Source organism: Micropterus dolomieu, linkage group LG11 (genome assembly GCF_021292245.1).
Source record: "Micropterus dolomieu isolate WLL.071019.BEF.003 ecotype Adirondacks linkage group LG11, ASM2129224v1, whole genome shotgun sequence".
Taxonomy (NCBI): Eukaryota; Metazoa; Chordata; class Actinopteri; order Centrarchiformes; family Centrarchidae; genus Micropterus; species Micropterus dolomieu.
The window spans coordinates 17,669,681-17,686,429 of NC_060160.1; the positions used below are offsets into that span (position 1 = coordinate 17,669,681).

At 42.5% G+C, this 16,749-nt stretch overlaps 2 protein-coding genes across 6 annotated transcripts in view; one reads left to right on the top strand and one right to left on the bottom strand.

Annotated features, from left to right (window-relative positions):
* The window catches only part of ttll5 (tubulin tyrosine ligase-like family, member 5), a 45,546-nt gene extending 39,888 nt beyond the window's left edge, over positions 1–5,658 (top strand). For all 5 annotated transcript variants that reach the window (XM_046062543.1, XM_046062542.1, XM_046062540.1 and 2 more), the window contains 2 exons: positions 732–811; positions 3,563–5,658. In XM_046062543.1, the coding sequence (XP_045918499.1) occupies positions 732–794 (63 nt within the window). In that variant the 3' untranslated portion in view covers positions 795–811; positions 3,563–5,658. The remainder of the gene's footprint in view (positions 1–731; positions 812–3,562) is intronic.
* tgfb3 (transforming growth factor, beta 3) lies at positions 5,431–16,407 on the bottom strand. The gene is made up of 7 exons (XM_046062546.1): positions 15,579–16,407; positions 11,094–11,257; positions 9,656–9,785; positions 9,399–9,506; positions 7,285–7,429; positions 6,560–6,713; positions 5,431–6,466 (listed from the first exon to the last, which is right to left on the bottom strand). The coding sequence occupies exons 1-7, from the start codon at positions 15,922–15,924 to the stop codon at positions 6,308–6,310; spliced, it is 1,206 nt and encodes a 401-aa protein (XP_045918502.1). The 5' UTR covers positions 15,925–16,407; the 3' UTR covers positions 5,431–6,307.
* Positions 16,408–16,749: the final 342 nt, after the last annotated feature.

The window sequence follows — 16,749 nt, forward strand, 5'->3', positions numbered from 1 at the left end:
GATTTAATGTATAAGGTTACAGACGTGTCTGCTCCTGCTCTACGCCTCACCAGTTCTTATAATGGTTTACTCTGTGAAAGCACTGTATTTGTTGTATGATTATGTGAAAAGGACTTTGTGATTCCTTGTCTATGATCTCCAGACTGAGACCGAGACTCGGTATGAAACCCTTCAGATAAATATACAAAGTAAATACTGCTGTTCTGATTATGCACCACATAAGAAAGACTATGTATGTGACTTAAATTGTCTGTAGTCATTGCCCACAGGTCCATATAGTAATCACCACAATAATCTTGCCAATGAGAAAATCACATCACCCAGGACAAGGATCAGGAATTTGCCCCCTTCTTGTCACAATAGCGCGTGAGAGGCTCTCAGTAAACACTTAACCCCCACTAGCCTGCACTGACTGCACACACAGAGACGCTATTTGAAATATTTGAACTTTTCTCCGGTCAGAAGATGACTCATCAGACACCATGCACACACACACACACACACACACACACACACACACACACACACATATGCTCAAATAATCCGTAAAAACCGTTCGCATATTAATTTAGCTCTGAGTAGAACAGTACACTGGGGCAAATCCATAGCGAGGTGTTCAAACAGCTTGGACCCGATGTATTGCTTTTCAGATACACTTTTGTCACTGTATAACCCCTCTGGGAATTATATTTTTGGTCTTAAGTGACAGTTATCTTGTGTCTGATTAACAGGCAGGCGTCCACAGAGACTTCAGCCAGTGGGAGTGTATCCAGCGGCCAGCATACGGTCCATGAAGCCATCCGGCCAACAGGTGGGTCTGATGCTGCAATTCTACACACGCTTAGTACCGTGCTATAACTTGGCCTGTTGGTGCTGTAGTCCTTGTGCAGGGGGGACGTTATACCCTCTCTATGCCAGTGTCAGTGATTACAGCCAGGCATAGTGGACATTCCCCATGGAGGACTGATAAACACCGCTGGATATTTTTAGCCAGCTCCAGCATGCTCGGTGGTGTGCAGGATGTGTAAATGTATTTTACACACTGTAAAAGATAACTACATTGTCATAATAATAAAGAGTGTACACACTTTAATTACAACCTTGTTAAAGTAGTACAAGTGAGGTTTTATTGGTTATTATATTACAATGACTTGTGCCACAACCCTCTTTAGAGTTAATGCCAAGTGAAGTTAAAGCAGCCAGATCTTAATGGGTATAAACAAACTTTCCAGTGCGGTAATTTTCTGTTTGATCATACAGTCTGTATGTATCCAAGACTAGAGGTCAGATTACTGCTGAAGGGTAAAGAAGCATAACAGTGATGACATTTTGTAATGAGATCCAGTGATGGGAACAGTTTGGGCATTCCCATCTGTCGGTCATTCGTAAGTAGTCGTAATTACTTTCCTTCCGCCAAAAAGGCTGTCCAGTTGTACCCCAGAAATCACACTTAAGAGAACGAAACGTGTAGCTCGGTCTTTGCAAAGTTTATTATGGGTAATGCACTGCAATTGTGGGTGCACGCACTCACGTGTGCCCTGTCATCCTGCCCTATTTCCACAACTCTTTCCATCCTGAGCGAAGTGTTGAGCTTATTGCAGTAACAGTGATATTAAGCAGTTGACGCTGATGCACACATCTGTTTGCCCAATCAAGGCCTTTTTTTCCATAGACCCACTATACATTAGCATTAGCAAATCACACTATTCATCACATCACGTGGGTGTCACAGTCGAGCCGACCCAGAGATCAGCTTGTTGGAAAAACACCCCCCCCCTCCCCCAAGAAAAAAAAGGGTATGTGTGTCTGTGACCAGAACATTTCATTTCATTCTCCCTCTTCCCCCCCAAAACTATGAAGGCTGGCGTAGGTTAACAAACATCTTATAAACTCATCAATTACTGTAACTGGATCCGTTGGGAGAAGCTTCTGAATTTCATGAATGCATTTTTTCCATCGTTCAGGGCGCAAAGGGTGGGGGAGATGCTTCGCTCTTGACTTTAAAAAAATGTCTGAATCAAAGATAAAATAAATCCCAGTACCAAAACCAGTTAACCATGTATTGAGAGTGGGACTGGGAGCTGAACAGAGACTCACTGTGGTGTTTTGGAGGGAGGGGGGTGTTATTAGAAGGGGCACAGTCTTTGTGGAGCTTAGGAGTGCATCAGGTCTTTCTGCCTGCCCAGTGTACCTTTGTAGCGAGATGACTGAGTTCCCCTGATCGACTCTGACAGGGAGTTAGAGCGGGTCCAAATGGAGAGCATTCTCTATGATCAGCTGTCAACCACCATTAATCACACTCTCCCTTTATCTCTCTCTTGTGCACTCTCTTAATCTCTTCCTCCCTTTGCTCATACAACTCCCCCTTTATCCTCTGGATAACTTTTCCTGCTCACTCACCCCATTTCCCCCTTTCCTTCCCTACTTCTTGTGTGTTAGTGTTTGACATGAGAGGAGGGGAGGGGTTCTGATGAGGGCCGATCAAAGCTTACAAACCTAGATTATATCGACCACATGTGTTTTACAATGCATCCCTTGAAGCTTTCTTGAGATTCTTGGGGCTCCACAGCTGGTGACTGTGAGAAGATTTATTGCTTTCAGTTTGAGAAGGCAATGAATGCTGCACTTGTGCCATTTTAATGGGAGTCCGATCATGTTGGGACGGGTAGCTTAGGCCTTTCTATCAAAATAAAACAGTTTGATGCCTTGTTGGGAAAGGAAGGTAGTTATTGGCTGTCATAGTGTTTTCAGATGTATTACGTAAGTTATTGGATGTTTAATTTTAGGCAGTCAATAATACACCTTTTTCATGCTAGATTACTTTTCTTAAATAATGTATTTTATTTGGTATCTTGGTACTTGTAGATAATGTCAGATGTATATACTAACAACAGTACATAAGTTTAGATTCCTTTGTATTGGAGTATAAAAAGACCCAAACTTAAAATTAATTATAATTATGGTTGATAACTGATTATTCTGTTATTCTGTCTGACCTTTGGGGTTAGTTTGCCATTGATCAAGCTATTGACTTTATTTCTCCTATCATTTTTTGTTCTAAGTGTCATGTGGAGCGGGATATTGTCCCATTAACTTTCTTTTGCTGAGCTATAGGAAGCTGCTTCCAGCGGTCATGTCATCAGATTGGAAGTAGGGGAGATGTTTTCGTTCTCCAGCTCAGTCAGGCCCCACGGTGTAAAAGAGCACCAAAATAAACAGAGTGTGCAGAGAGGGAATGAAAGGGAATACTGTTTGGGAGCACAAACACGGCAGCTCTAACTGAACTGGGAATGCCTTTTCTACTGGTTGCCTGGCCGTATGCCAGCCGAAAGGATGGGGAGCAAGGGGGCTTAGAACGAGGGGACAGCCAGACAAAAGGCTGTTCACCGAGATGAATGAGCAGATTCGCTAGTAACCACCATGACTATAAATTAAGATCAACAAAACATTGACCAGGAGGGTTTTAGTATAAGTTTTTGATGCACATGCTTGACCTAAACAAGCATAAACACCTTGTGCCGCCCTCTTTTTATTAATTAGTCTTTCATCTGTTTCTTCCCAGGTCTTTCTGTATACCACAAGCTGTTCCAGGGTCAGGAGCCCGGTCACAGATGACATGAAGGCACCCAGAGGCACATCCTGCCCCTCTGTCAGCCTGACAGGTGTCTCTGCATGTAACTACATCCTCACAGAGGTGTATTCTGGGAAGGGACAACGGCAACAGATGAAAGCATGCCAGACATTGAACAGGGCCCTATTAACTTCTCTGTGATACAGCCACAGACATGCAAGAGGATAGTCTGTGAGGCCAGGAATGCCCAGCTTTGACGCAGGTTGGGATTTTGTTGCGCAGCTCAACATCAGTTGGCCTTTTCAGCTCCCCCCACCTCCCCTTTATCCCCCTTGGCTACATTCAGTCTATATCCCAACAGTTGTCCGCCCTCATTCTTGCCATGGTACTGATGCCACAGAAAGATTTCACTGACAGATAGCTTTCAGCAGATGGTTCTTCAAGCCCCAGTGGCATTTTAACTACAGGATTCAACGTTTTGTTCATGCAGTGGCATGTGCACTGCTAACCATTCATGTACATTTTTTCTTCCTAAAAAGTTATACAAACAGGTGAGGTGAGGTGAGGTGATGGGACTTTAGAAAATAAATTTGTTTGATTTAATTTGATTGTTTGAACAGTATTGTATAGGTTGTATGAGCAGCTTCATATCTTGCTGCAATGAATGGTGAGCATGCAGAGACGTTCCTTTCATGTGTAGCTTCGAGCATTAAGACAGTCCAACCCCCGGCCCTTATGGCAAGACAACTTGCTGCCAAAACAGACTCTATGGTCATCGCCTAAGGATGTGTTAAAGTATAGAATTCTTTGCTTGTAGGCGTGAAAAAGTAAATTCTAATTGTTAGAGCTTAAATATGATTGGTTGCTGCCTTGTTCCCTGTTTACAAGGACAATGTAACACTGTTGCCGGGCTTTATATCAAGAATTCAGTAAGCTTCTGATTATTCCTATAAACTGTTGACTTGTTGATGGTGAGTTTCTTGGATGGACCAAATTTAATATTATTATGAAGTAAATTATTGTTATTGCATCAGTAGTTTTTATTTACTGTACATTGTCCACTATTGGCCTTTTTGGCCATTTATGTAGCTCAAAGCATAACATAAAGAGGAATAATGGTTATGGATGAACATTCCTACAATGAAGGTTAATGCTGCACCAGCAGACCAATATCCTTAGGGATATTCTGTTGCTTGGGACCATTTAGTGAGTTCTCTCAGGGTGTGTTCATACAATAAAGCATCTCTGTTATATATCAATAGATTGAGCCTATGTTTATGATGACTTTGTCAGAAATACTTGAATTTCATGCATGTCTTTGTCACGTCAACTGATTATCATCAGAGTGATTTTGCACAGATCATAGTTTTTGATGCAGTACAACAGAAATGATTTTAATACACTTGATTGTGTTTTTGTGTAGTAATCGATGTTAAACTTCATGTTGTGGATTTACTGCTGTTAAACAAGCACATGCTATATTACAAGAATCCAACTGTAGGCTCCAATTCAATGTGTATATTCTCCTGTGGTGATACAAAGTTGTTTACAGTCTTATCATTTAATCTGTTTTGCTGCTGATTGTTTACAACACACATGCATGGAAATGTAATGTTTTTAGAATCATCCAGGCAGTTTGTGTCAAACAACATTGAAATGAATACCTAGAAAACATTAAAACATGCTGCTTATGTCAGTAAATGTATTTGTTCACCGTACACTGGAAGTTGTCAATCACTGGACTTTGATTTCTTCACTTTGGGTCATCTAAATTTACCCGATTACCCTTTAAAATAAAGTGCTCTAAAATATTTAATGCAAACAGACAAACTAACAATAATGAAAATAGAACAATTCTATCAAACTGTCCATTTTTTAATTAAAAAAACGGTGTTTCCAAGAGTAATAAGAAAGACATTTACAGTTTGTGATCTAGTTAAGTGTTCACTTAGTGACATACATCGTCTCATACAACAGAAAGGCTTCACTTTAAAACAGAACGATCCCTGGAATCACCATCCTGTTGTATTACAGAGGTAAACATAACCATGGAAATACTACTTTGAAATAAAGGTTGGTTTCCAGCATGTTTTCTTTTTTCCTAAGGTCATTTTTAATCAACAGCATTTAATCCTAAACAGTGTAGGGAGCTGTGGCGTGCACTGCGTCAGTTTCCAGCTCGGACATTCAAAGGTGTCCTGTGTGTCAGGGCCGAGGGAAACTATCATTTTTGTTTCCCCCCTCTTTGACGTATTCCTATCATACTGAGTTCAGTCTGCACTCTCAGTCATTTTTTGACTGCAATTATTGTATGTCCTTAAGAAAGCAGTGGTCATTTTAATATTATTGTTCTGTTCCTCTTTCATTGAAAATGGGCTTCGAATACCAACGTTATGTAACACTGAGGTACAGGCTACTCAAAATGCTGGGATATGCGAAAAAACAAACATGAGAAACAAGGCGATTGTGGAAGAGGTCTGATGGGTCTGAGAGCGCCGTTAGTAAAGTGGTGTTTGACAAGTCTTCTAGGTAAATGCTGCCAATGGTTGTGAGCAGAGTGGTGGACTGCATCTTTGTTTTTTCGTGAGAGAGCTCGGGCAAGGCCGACGAAGGGGTTGGAGGCACTCGTGGAGGACAAATTGTACCGCGCCCCCTCTGACCCCTTATACCCGCTCCTGAGTAGTGCTGGGAGCAATCACATCCCATGTCTCTCGCCGGGCCCTGAAGCCCTGAAGTCTAGCTGCACTTGCAGGACTTGACGACCATGTTGGAGAGCTGCTCGACTTTAGGGGAGCGACCCACATAGTAGAGGATGGTGAGTGGCTCCAAGTCCTGAGGAACACAGCAGGGTGAGGCGGATGCTTCGGGGTTCAGGGTGTTGTACAGGCTCAGCAGCTAAGGAAAGAAGAGTAGGAGGAGATAGAAATCAGCAAACACTTTACCACAAACAGATTCATGACTTCAGTGTGCTGTGGCACTTTGTCTCACCGAGCTGTGGGTGGTGTCAGCGCTGCGTAGGTAAGGACAGGGTCCAGAGCAGAAGTTAGCATAGTACCCCTCAGGCTGATGGATCCACCTCCAGCCTAAATCCTGACGGAAATTAATATATAGTGGTCGCACACAGCAGTTCTCCTCGTAATTGCTGAAGAGACAATAGAGGACGGAGAGGATTACATTTCAGAGTAGTATACATTTTCCTCCCTATGGCCCCACAGCCAGAGGTGAGAGAGACGTTGAGAAATTCCACTCTTAGGTGTGCCCTTATTTTCCCCCTTGGAGTCAGCCCAGGTGTCTTTAGTGCTGCCTGTCAGCCTGAATTCAGAACTAAGGAGACGTCGTGTAAGAGGAGGTAGTGTTTGCTAGTACCGGGACAGATCCAGACTTGTATCAGCTAATACCTCTGTCATGCTCATCTAGGTGATTAACAAGCTCATTGTATGTATTCTGTGCCCACGTATTCCTCTTCCCTGCCATCTTTTTGAGACGTGACAGCTGATATTTCCATTTCATGTTGCCTTGGCTGAAGTACTACTTGCAAACATACCCCCTGTCTGTACAAGTGTAATAGTGGCGTTTTTTCCTTTGCAATACCCAGTGTTCAAATCTCTCCAAAACTGAGTGCAGGTGTAGCAAGAGAAATTATTTTACAAAAGACACTGAACAATAGTTCAAGCAGTGCATTACATTTCCCAGGATGATGAAATGTGTCTTACTTGAAGCAGTAATTGGTGTCAAGTGCCCGCTTGCGCCTGCGGGAGGAGGATTGGGCATCCAGCCTGTGGGGTGGGAGCATCATGAGGATGAGGTGAGGGTAGAGCTGCTCCTTGGGTTTTTTCACGTCATAGTCCGGATCCATACCTGCAGGAGTGACTCAGTTAGTCAGGAGGATACCAAAAATAACTGCCCAAAAATACAGAAGATTTGTTGAGAATTGTAAAGATCAAGTTCAAGAGCCGACTTCAATGGAACCACAGCTTCACTCTAATCAGTGTAGTCAACTGTAACATTTGTAGGAGGATCCTGTAATACCCGGGCACAATTTTCATCCTTCTTCTTATTCAACTCTGGTCCCTAACTTCCTTCTTTCCTCTGTTCTCCCCCCTGGGCCTGTGTCTGCTCATCCAATCTACCCCTGATAGTTAAAGCAGTGGATATCTCAGGAGAGATGCTGCTGGTGGATATGTACGCCTGTCTTTAATTCAGGGCCAAGCGTCTGAGCACCGTGGCAGCACATTCCTTGTGGCCAAGCCAGTCGGGAGTGTTCCCAGGACTGAGGGCCCGGGGGCCCCAGTGCTAAGTGAGATACCAGATCAATTGTATTCCCATGCTCTGTGTCTCTCTCTTCCTCTTAGAGAGGAAACCCATTATCTTACCAAAAAGGCCTCAGTAGGTATTATTGCTGCTGCAGGAACATGTTGATGACTGGATTAAACCAGTCTTCTAATAACGAGAGTATTGTGAGTGTTTTATAACCGGATTGCCATTCATGCTTGCACTAGAACATACCCAGCACAAAGAGACAAAATCAAGGCATCTTCAATTTGGCAGTGAATACATAGAAACAAACCGCCTGCTGAGCCTTTCATGCAAATTAAGAAAAAGACAGACAACTATTTGGGCTTTCATCGATTCCTCTGACATTTGTAGAAGTAAATTATAGAGTTCACTCTGCCAAGATGCCAATACCAGATGGGGTGTCCTATAAAGGGCCTGTATAGAGTTTTTTTGGGCCATATTTAAAATAAAGAGAAGAACACCAAGCAGTATCCACTATTAATATAACTAACAATCCAAAAGTATTCATGAAATTTTGGAAACATCTGAAACAGGCCCTATAAACTAGACCCCCCCCCCCAAAAAAACAAACAAAACAAACTCCTAGCATAAATTTGTCTTAAGACCCACTAATGCAGATCATCCTAAAAACAGCACTCCCTCAATAGCACTAATCAGAATAAGCCAAATGTTTCAACAAACATGAGATGCCTATCTGGAACATTAGACAAATCAAACACAAATCAAACAGATGTATATGTTATCTGGCTTTTGATCATGAATACAAACTGGCTGAACATTTTTTCACGGTGTGGGTTCAAAAGCATAGAAATCCAGACAAAATACAGACTTAGCGACCACAGTTTGGCCATAGAGACAGGATAACACAAAAAATCGGGAAACGTGGACAACAGGCCAGACTGAGACTGAGATTTGCTCTCAAAACATAGCAAATTGAGTACAATACTTGAAAACGACAGGAGCTATCAATTCCCAATTTTTACAAAACTTATTCAAAGCAGAAAACATTTGATTAATCTAGGAGAGAGATGTGCAAGAATCAAAGGAATAATTAGACAGTTTTGGAAATATGTTTATTTTTTTTTTCTTACTGCAAGTGAGATCAGAAGATTGATACCACTCTACGCTAAATCTGAAGCAGCTATCGGCAAGAAAACTAATAAGTGTATTTCCCATAAGCAAATTTTATAACTTCATATTATGTAGTTGCGTGCCATAAACTGAGGAGCAGACAGTGATAACATCCTACTGAATTTGACAGCTAAGAATCTTGACTCACCTATCACTATCTAACCAACACTAACCATTAACTGACCATTTTTTCTCTCACCCAATTATAATATTCATCATATTGGCATTATATAAATGTGTCTGTCAGTGTGAAAGCATGGCAATATTTGTTAACCTTGTTAAAATGGAATTTTAACTGAGTAAGGCAAATACATAACAAGCTTTAGGAAAACAACGGCTAATACAAATCCAGACCATCTTAATTTCTGTCACATCACTGAGGTAATAAATGCAGTCTCACCTTTGAACTTGACTTCCAGCACCTCATTGGCATTCTCAATAATGTCACCATTAGGCCTGAAAGTGTGGCAGGGACAATGCACATTGATCTCCAGGCCAAGATTGGTCTCTGAGGGGGAAACAAGAGCAGACGGTAAGGATGTAAGGAGGTGACATTTTTCCCTGAGGCCATTATCCTGCATGTTAAATGAACCGGTGCTCTTTGGCGGGATATGTAATAAGGTGAGATGCAAAGAAAATGTGAGGTGTCCCACTCACGTCGGTACATCAGCCACTCCCTCACTGTCTCTGTAACATCAAAGGAGACCCACTCAGGCGTTCCCTTGGTCAGGACGTTCTTGCCCCCAACGTAGCGCTGTTTGGCTTTGGGGTCGTCTTTCTGGAGGATCTGTGAGGAAAGATGAAAATGCGACCCAGCTGCATAAACTCTCTTTCTTTTACACACACACAGAACTAGAGCTGTCTGTCTGAGCCAGATTCTCCAGGATGCCTTGGGCCAAATGTCTACTCCTCATGGAAAAAGTGACTCCCTGTGTTGATATCCCCATTTTGCAAGTTAATGCCTGTGCGTTACCCCTCTGCCAATGAGAACCTGGCTGTCCTTCACATCAGCGGTTCAAACTTTGACTTTAGCTGGGCTCCCAGATGCAGTGTCATGCAGTTCAGAAAAAAAAAAGAAGTGCGGGCATTCAGGTCCAAACTGTGTTATCACGTCTCCAAAACCCAAAGTGTACAAAACTGACAATGGGGGAAAACGCAACAATGTGGTTCAGACATTCCTATCTGCATCAGCACCTCCCTGAACAAATGTGTTTATCTGTAGTGAGAAATGTATGTGTTTGGGTGGTGGGTATGAGCCTTTAGCCCCACAGCAGTGCTGTGGATAACCGGGTTCCTGAACATTGTCAGCATCTAATCTGTCTTCCTGTGGGAACGGGGGGCCAGAGGACTGCCAGCGTCAGCCGCCTGCCAATCAGCTCCAGTCTGAAAAGTGTGGGGGCGAGCGAGCAGCTCCATTTACTCCCTCGGTGGGTGACCCTGCCTCTATCTCCTCCTAGGCCCCTGGAAACAATCTGAGGGCCTGACAGTCTGTATTCAGCGCTGGCCAGAGCCTTGCCTCAGAGGTGGTATGCAGTCCGGAGACGCTTGTCTCCCTGGCAGGAAATGTTGGAACCTGATCATTACTCCTAGTCTCTCACGGGAGATTAATGAGGAAACCGAACAAAATAAAATCCATTCCTGACACCACCACCCCCACCCCCCAACCCCACACATACATACAGACATCAAACAGATGTCTGTATGTATGCTTTAACACAGTTCACAAAAAAATACTCATAAACACATAAATGCAGGTGCAGATCTATAAACCCCCTTCTGAAAAAATAACACCTTACTTGATCTAACAAGGATGGACAACTGCTTTGAGATTGACAGCTAAGAAAGAAGAATGGTAATCTAGGGTTTCTTAAAGACGGCTGTGCAAGCTCTTAAATTTGCCCTAATGTAGAATCCATTTGACTGTACGCACATGGAATAATGATCAGCGCATGAAAAGAGGAGAGAGGGAGTTGGACACCCTAATATAAATGTTTTCATCTTTCTCACTGACCTACACAGGCCTTCTGAGAGAAATAGAGCACATTACCCCCCCTGCGCTCTGCTAACAGTGGAAACGAACGGTCAGTTCACACACCTGGTAGAGCTCAATCCTCTGCTCGTTTTTTTTGGCGCCGGGGTTGGGGATCCGCAGGGCTCGAAACTCGGCCCGGAACAAGTTGGTGGAGTTCTTCTCCATGGCCGAGACGTTGAAGCGGAATACCTTGGAGGTGATACCCTTAGGGCAGTAGGGGAGGTCATCTGCAGGTAAAGTGGAAATGATGACTCAACAGTGGCTTTAAAGATGTTATTAAATATCTCCTTACAAAAAAAGATCAGATTGGAACTTATTGTTTCTTTTGTCAGAATCCCTCTAAGCTCTTATCCATCTGTTACCTCATTGTGTACATGTTATCAAAGCCTATTTTCCACTGACATCCTCACAGGGGTGGACATGTTTACCTTCTGATTATTGATACGTTTTTTTGCAGAGGATTTCCCTCTACAAGTTTCGCTCTTTTTGTTTTTACTATTTCTTGTCCATTCCAGAGAGACGTGGGCCATTACCGCGAACCATCTGCTTGTGCTTTGTGCGGTCCGAGTTAGCAACAAGTTGAAGTCATGAAATGAAAACCAAATGTCCCATGTGTGGCGGAGGAGCAGGCTTGCAGTGGGACGGCAGCGTGCTCCTCCTCCCACCAGCTCTGGAGCCCAACAGGTGTTCCGAGGGCTCGGACAGCAGCCAAGTATTCCCTGGAACTATGAGGTTTAGCTGGGAACATGTAGGCTCAGAAGCTGGAGCAGAACAATACCTGAGAAACCATCGAGGAGGGCAACTCCATCCTGACAATAACCCAGCTAAGTGCATGCTTGAGCAGCAATAACTTTGCTGTATGTGATAATACACTGACCTTTAGCAGATTCTGCTAAAGAAATGGCCACATTGTGATTCTATCTGAAAAGCTTCCTGTTTTACTGAAGCTTTTGTCCTTTTTATACCATAATATCATTGAACAGTTTATTAATTTAACAGGCCAAGCACATGCAGTGTTGGGCAAAACAAGCACATAGCAAACTTTTTATGGGCCAAGTGGAAACAGTCATTTACAGCCAAACCATGGCTAATTTATTACTCTAAGCTTACACTTTATTACAAAGCCTCAGATTTGTTGGTGGTTGAAAAGGGCACTGCACCTTTAGCTGATTTGCACCTCGAGCTGTTTCGGAACAAATGGAAACTCAGAAGTTCAGTTGTTCCTGTGTCATGCAAAAGGAACTCGCACATCTCCGAGTATCTGTACTTCATTTGACCCATAATCCTATTTGAGCGTCCTCCCAGTCATTATCTGATATTTCCACAAAGTTTTTTTTCAACTTTTCCTATTTATAGATGACCTTTTCAGCATTCATCCCAAGCCAGATATCTGTCCAGTGTTTCCACACAATCTATAAGGAGGAAACCTCAGTAGCCTTTTCCTCCCCTCACTCACTGCTCTGTCTCACCCCCTCTGCCTCCCCCACAGAAGGTGGAAAGCCCCACTTCTAGAGGAGATTTGAAATTCTAATCAAGTCTTTGGTTTCCTTTTGGATGACCTCATTTTCCCCATTGCAATGGTTTTAGGTGGATTTCACATTATGGCTTATTTTTGCCAAGGGTCTGAAAGGTAATTTGTTCCATGTTGGTAAGTGGAGGGGTTTGCTTGTATAATTAAAATGAAATACATTCACCAATTTACTGACACCACCATTTTTAGATGATAGCGCTTAAGACCGATTGTCAGGATGCTGATACAAGGTTCGCCTAATTTTTTTTTTTTTCCAGTGTTAGATATAATTAAAAAACATACTCTGATACTCTGTATTTTAAACATGGAAATAAACAAATTAGATCTGCTGATTTAGATAAATTACACACTGTTCCTAGTTAAGAATCTGATTACAGAATTTAGTTTTAATCCAGGACATTAACACATTTGCAAAGGTGTATTTATAGTCACATATAAAAGCCTAGATAACAAAATGATGCCCAGCTGATCTCATTCTGATAGTAACACTCAATACATTTGAACATAGATTGGCTTTAAATGAGGGATTTATAGGTAAGGCAGGAAGGCCCGGGGACTGACATTTGAATGGCCCAGTTGCAAAGCTTAACATAAAGTGCCTCATACAGACGCTATTGACCAAACCTCGCACCCTGACACACGCTCACCCTCCTGTGTCTGGGATCATCTCCTGACACAGAGGCTCACTGGTAAAAACTCTCAGGAATCAACTCTCATTTCCCCTTTCCCGGAGGATTGTCTGTGATATCAGTCTCTCCAGAGCTTTGTGGAGGTAAACAAAGGGAATAGGAAGCATTAGGCGGCAGGTGTTAGCCAGCTCCTGAGGTGTCTAGATCTCAACAACAGATACTCCTTTGACAATATAGTAGTTTGAGTGCTCTATTATCGTGTTAAATAGCAGTATCTGAAATTAATATTTGTTTGAATTATGCTATGGTCTGATTTTCACTTACCCATTACCCAGAAATGGACATTTAATTTTATTAAAACAGATTTAAAATGCTGCTTTTGTATCAGAAAAGAGTGTCATTTCTCTACTCCCTACTGGGGCAAGACATGAGATGATGTTATGCAGCTCTGTTCTGAAGAAAAACAAAAGAAAATTCCAGTTGATTAAGGATGAGGAAGCAAAAATGGCAAAGGCGTGGGAGTTTGGTGGTGGGGGTGGATGCTGTTTCTTTGGGAACAGGCCAGAGACCTCTGTCTCTGTTTGTTCAGATGACATCATCTTTCTACTATCCCATATATCAGATACCCTGCTGTCCTCAGCGCTAGTCCTCATTTTTTACTGACCCAACACTGAGTCAATGATTGGCTTGAAATTTCACTGAAGCTACATGCTTCAGTGTGCAAGACATGATCTTCAATGGTTTCTTAAAATGGTATTGTGCCAAAGGTCATCCTTCAGTTCAATAATGTCTTAATCTAATTTCTTCAACAGTATTTGATTTATGATGATATAATGAGCTGCACTGGCCTTCTGATGCATTACAAAATGAAGATCTATTGCTGCCCAGTCTTCATTATGTTTCATTTAGTCATAAATGGGAAATAACTTGATTTGAATTACTAGTAGTGTCTAGCAAAGTAGTCTGGAGCAAGTGGCGCATTCAAGTATGAGAGAAAAGTTTCTGTTTAACTTTTTAACTGGGCAGGAAAAAAGCAAAACTTGACAACATTCCCAAACACTCCCACCTTCCAAAAAACAGTGAATGTAAAACTCATTATATCCAGTAGGAATGAAAATGAACTACACTGCAAAATGATCAAGGTGACAGACGTTATGTTCCTGCATAGTGCAACATGCCCTGCTCTCTTTACGATTACATAATGGAAAGGGTGAGAAAAGTGCTAATTAATGTATGTTGGCACCTTCTGTTAATAAAAGTGAAAGTCTTGCCAGTAATAAGTCAAGTTCATGTCTTGTATTATCGCCTAATGTATGGCCTACAGCATGAGACCAGCGTGATGTGTCCTGGGCACCTGGCCATCACTGATTCCACTCCTTAGACCTCTGTTTGTTTTGGGAGCTCTGGCTACCTCTGACCAGTGGATAAACCCCGAGCTGTGTATTTTGAATGTCAGAAGCACTTTGTGGGACCTGTGAAATGGATTTGATTCAGGGCTAATGCTGGAACCGGCAGAGGCTCTGCTTAGTGTCACAGCACAGCATAAACACCTGTTGATTTCAAAATGGCAACACCATACACTAACCGGCCTCTGACCGTGAACAGGCACAAATCAAACTCTTCTACTTAAAAACCGACTTTCTCTGGAGAATCTGCTGCTCAGTGAGCTTCTGTTTCTGATTTCTGGAACAATCAATGAACCATAGTTTATACAGGAAATACCAATATGGATGAACAAGGGAATTACACGGAGCTACTCAGCTCTTCGCTACTAAAGAGAAATAGTGGGGGGAATAGAAGTGAGAGTCGTAACAGTGGATGAAAAATATTGGGAATCTGACGGCCAGAAAATGGAAATGAGGTATTGGAGTTGGCAAAATATACTAGACTAACTGCCTGAGAATTTTCCTCGCTTAGGAATGTGTCAGAGTTAGGCTGGAGTTCCCATAGCTTTGGTGTGAGGTATGTATGAGGAATGGTGCTCATTCCAATTAGACTGCTTACTTTGCCCTCTCCTTTGCGCACCGCTCCACTGCGCACAGGCGCGTCTGTGCGTAAAAGCTGCACAGACACGAGTGGACTTAACGCCAGCTGGAAAAATGAGGTGCCTGTTTTTGACATCGTTACCTCACCTATAAAAATGTTGTATCGAGGCCATAAAGTTTTTAGTTTTATGAGCATAAATAGATTTGCACAAGTGAGTTTCCAAAGGCATTTGGATCACGTTTGAGCATCTAGCCTACTTCTGAAAGTGTTGGCTGCCAATCATAAATAATAACTCCACCCTAAATACTTTTAATCACCCACATATTATACATAATATGTTTGTAGTTTATTAGGTGAGTGTGGGAAGTTGCAAAAAAAATAATCAAAAGACAATACACTTACTGTTTTCTGGCGGACCATTGATCATGTTGAACTTGTATATCTCTTTGGCATAGTACTCAGTCTCCGTGTTATCCTGTCCACAACTCTGATGCCTGTCTCTTCCCAGCTCCTCAATGAGCTCCTTGGTGCTGTTATAAAGGGCCAGAACCTGAAACGGTACTTGACTTGGACCTGTTGTTTGAGGCGGACTGGTCAGCCGGAGTTTACTTAGAATCTGTCCCCGGACCGCCTCTACTCTCTTTTTCTTTATGTGGTCGATGTCCACCGTAGTGCAAGTGGATAGCGACAAAGTCATTGTCACACAATTTGAGAGGAGGAAAAACAGAAGTGCTTTCCCTAGATTCATATTTTACTCTCCTTTCACTCACAACCGCGGCTTGTCAAGTAAAAAAAAGACAAAACACAACTAAATTCCGATTAGGAAAAGAATCCCTTTTCTCTTTTCATTCAGGTCGTGAGTGAGTTCTGTTCCTGGAGGAATCCCATTTTCTCAAGTGCTATGTCATCTTTGCAAAATGCGCATTTGCATGGGAGCAAATCCGTGCCATTTTGGAAAATAATCTCAACTCTTCCTTATAACTCTTTATCCTACTCTTCATCCCCCCTTGTCTCATGCAAGCATCTCTTCTCTTCTTCCCGAGTTTAACGGGCACCGATCTCTGCACCGCGGGTCACTTTCTCCATTGCATTGAGCTCTTTCCATCCACTTGTGCTTGTGGAGTCAGTGAGCCTCTCTGCTGTCTCCCTGCAGTCCAGCCTCTAACACACACGAGCGCTTTCCACTCTCACTCATACTTTATAGCCACAAGCTGTGACGTTTCCGAGGGAGGGGCAGCCAGTTGTAGCACAATGAGATCTGTCCTCATCTGAAATGCATTGATTTAAGGCTTAAAATGTTGTGTTGTCAAACTTTACAACACGTGCATAATATTGGGCAATGAGGGGTTTCGCAAGAACTTGTTCTCGAAAAAATACGGAAGCCCCACTGATTGCACTGATTTGTCAAGCCACGTTTTTTGTTTTCTGTCCTTTCTACGGAGGGAGAGGACAAAAAACAATTTGTACTTAATGAATAAGACCGAAGTGAATGTTTTACTGTGTGCTCATACATCCATCAATTAAGGACCATAAGCCTGACTGGGGTGAGTGGAATTTTATGGTGGATCTTGGA

Bases quoted from the DNA above. Each gene is read 5' to 3' on its own strand.
- tgfb3 (XM_046062546.1), bottom strand. From the start codon at position 15,924: ATGAATCTAGGGAAAGCACTTCTGTTTTTCCTCCTCTCAAATTGTGTG. The intron at 11,258-15,578 runs GTAAGTGTATTG...CTTTACCTGCAG, and splicing joins CAATGGTCCGCCAGAAAACA to ATGACCTCCCCTACTGCCCT. The intron at 9,507-9,655 runs GTGAGTGGGACA...TTTCCCCCTCAG, and splicing joins GGAGTGGCTGATGTACCGAC to AGACCAATCTTGGCCTGGAG.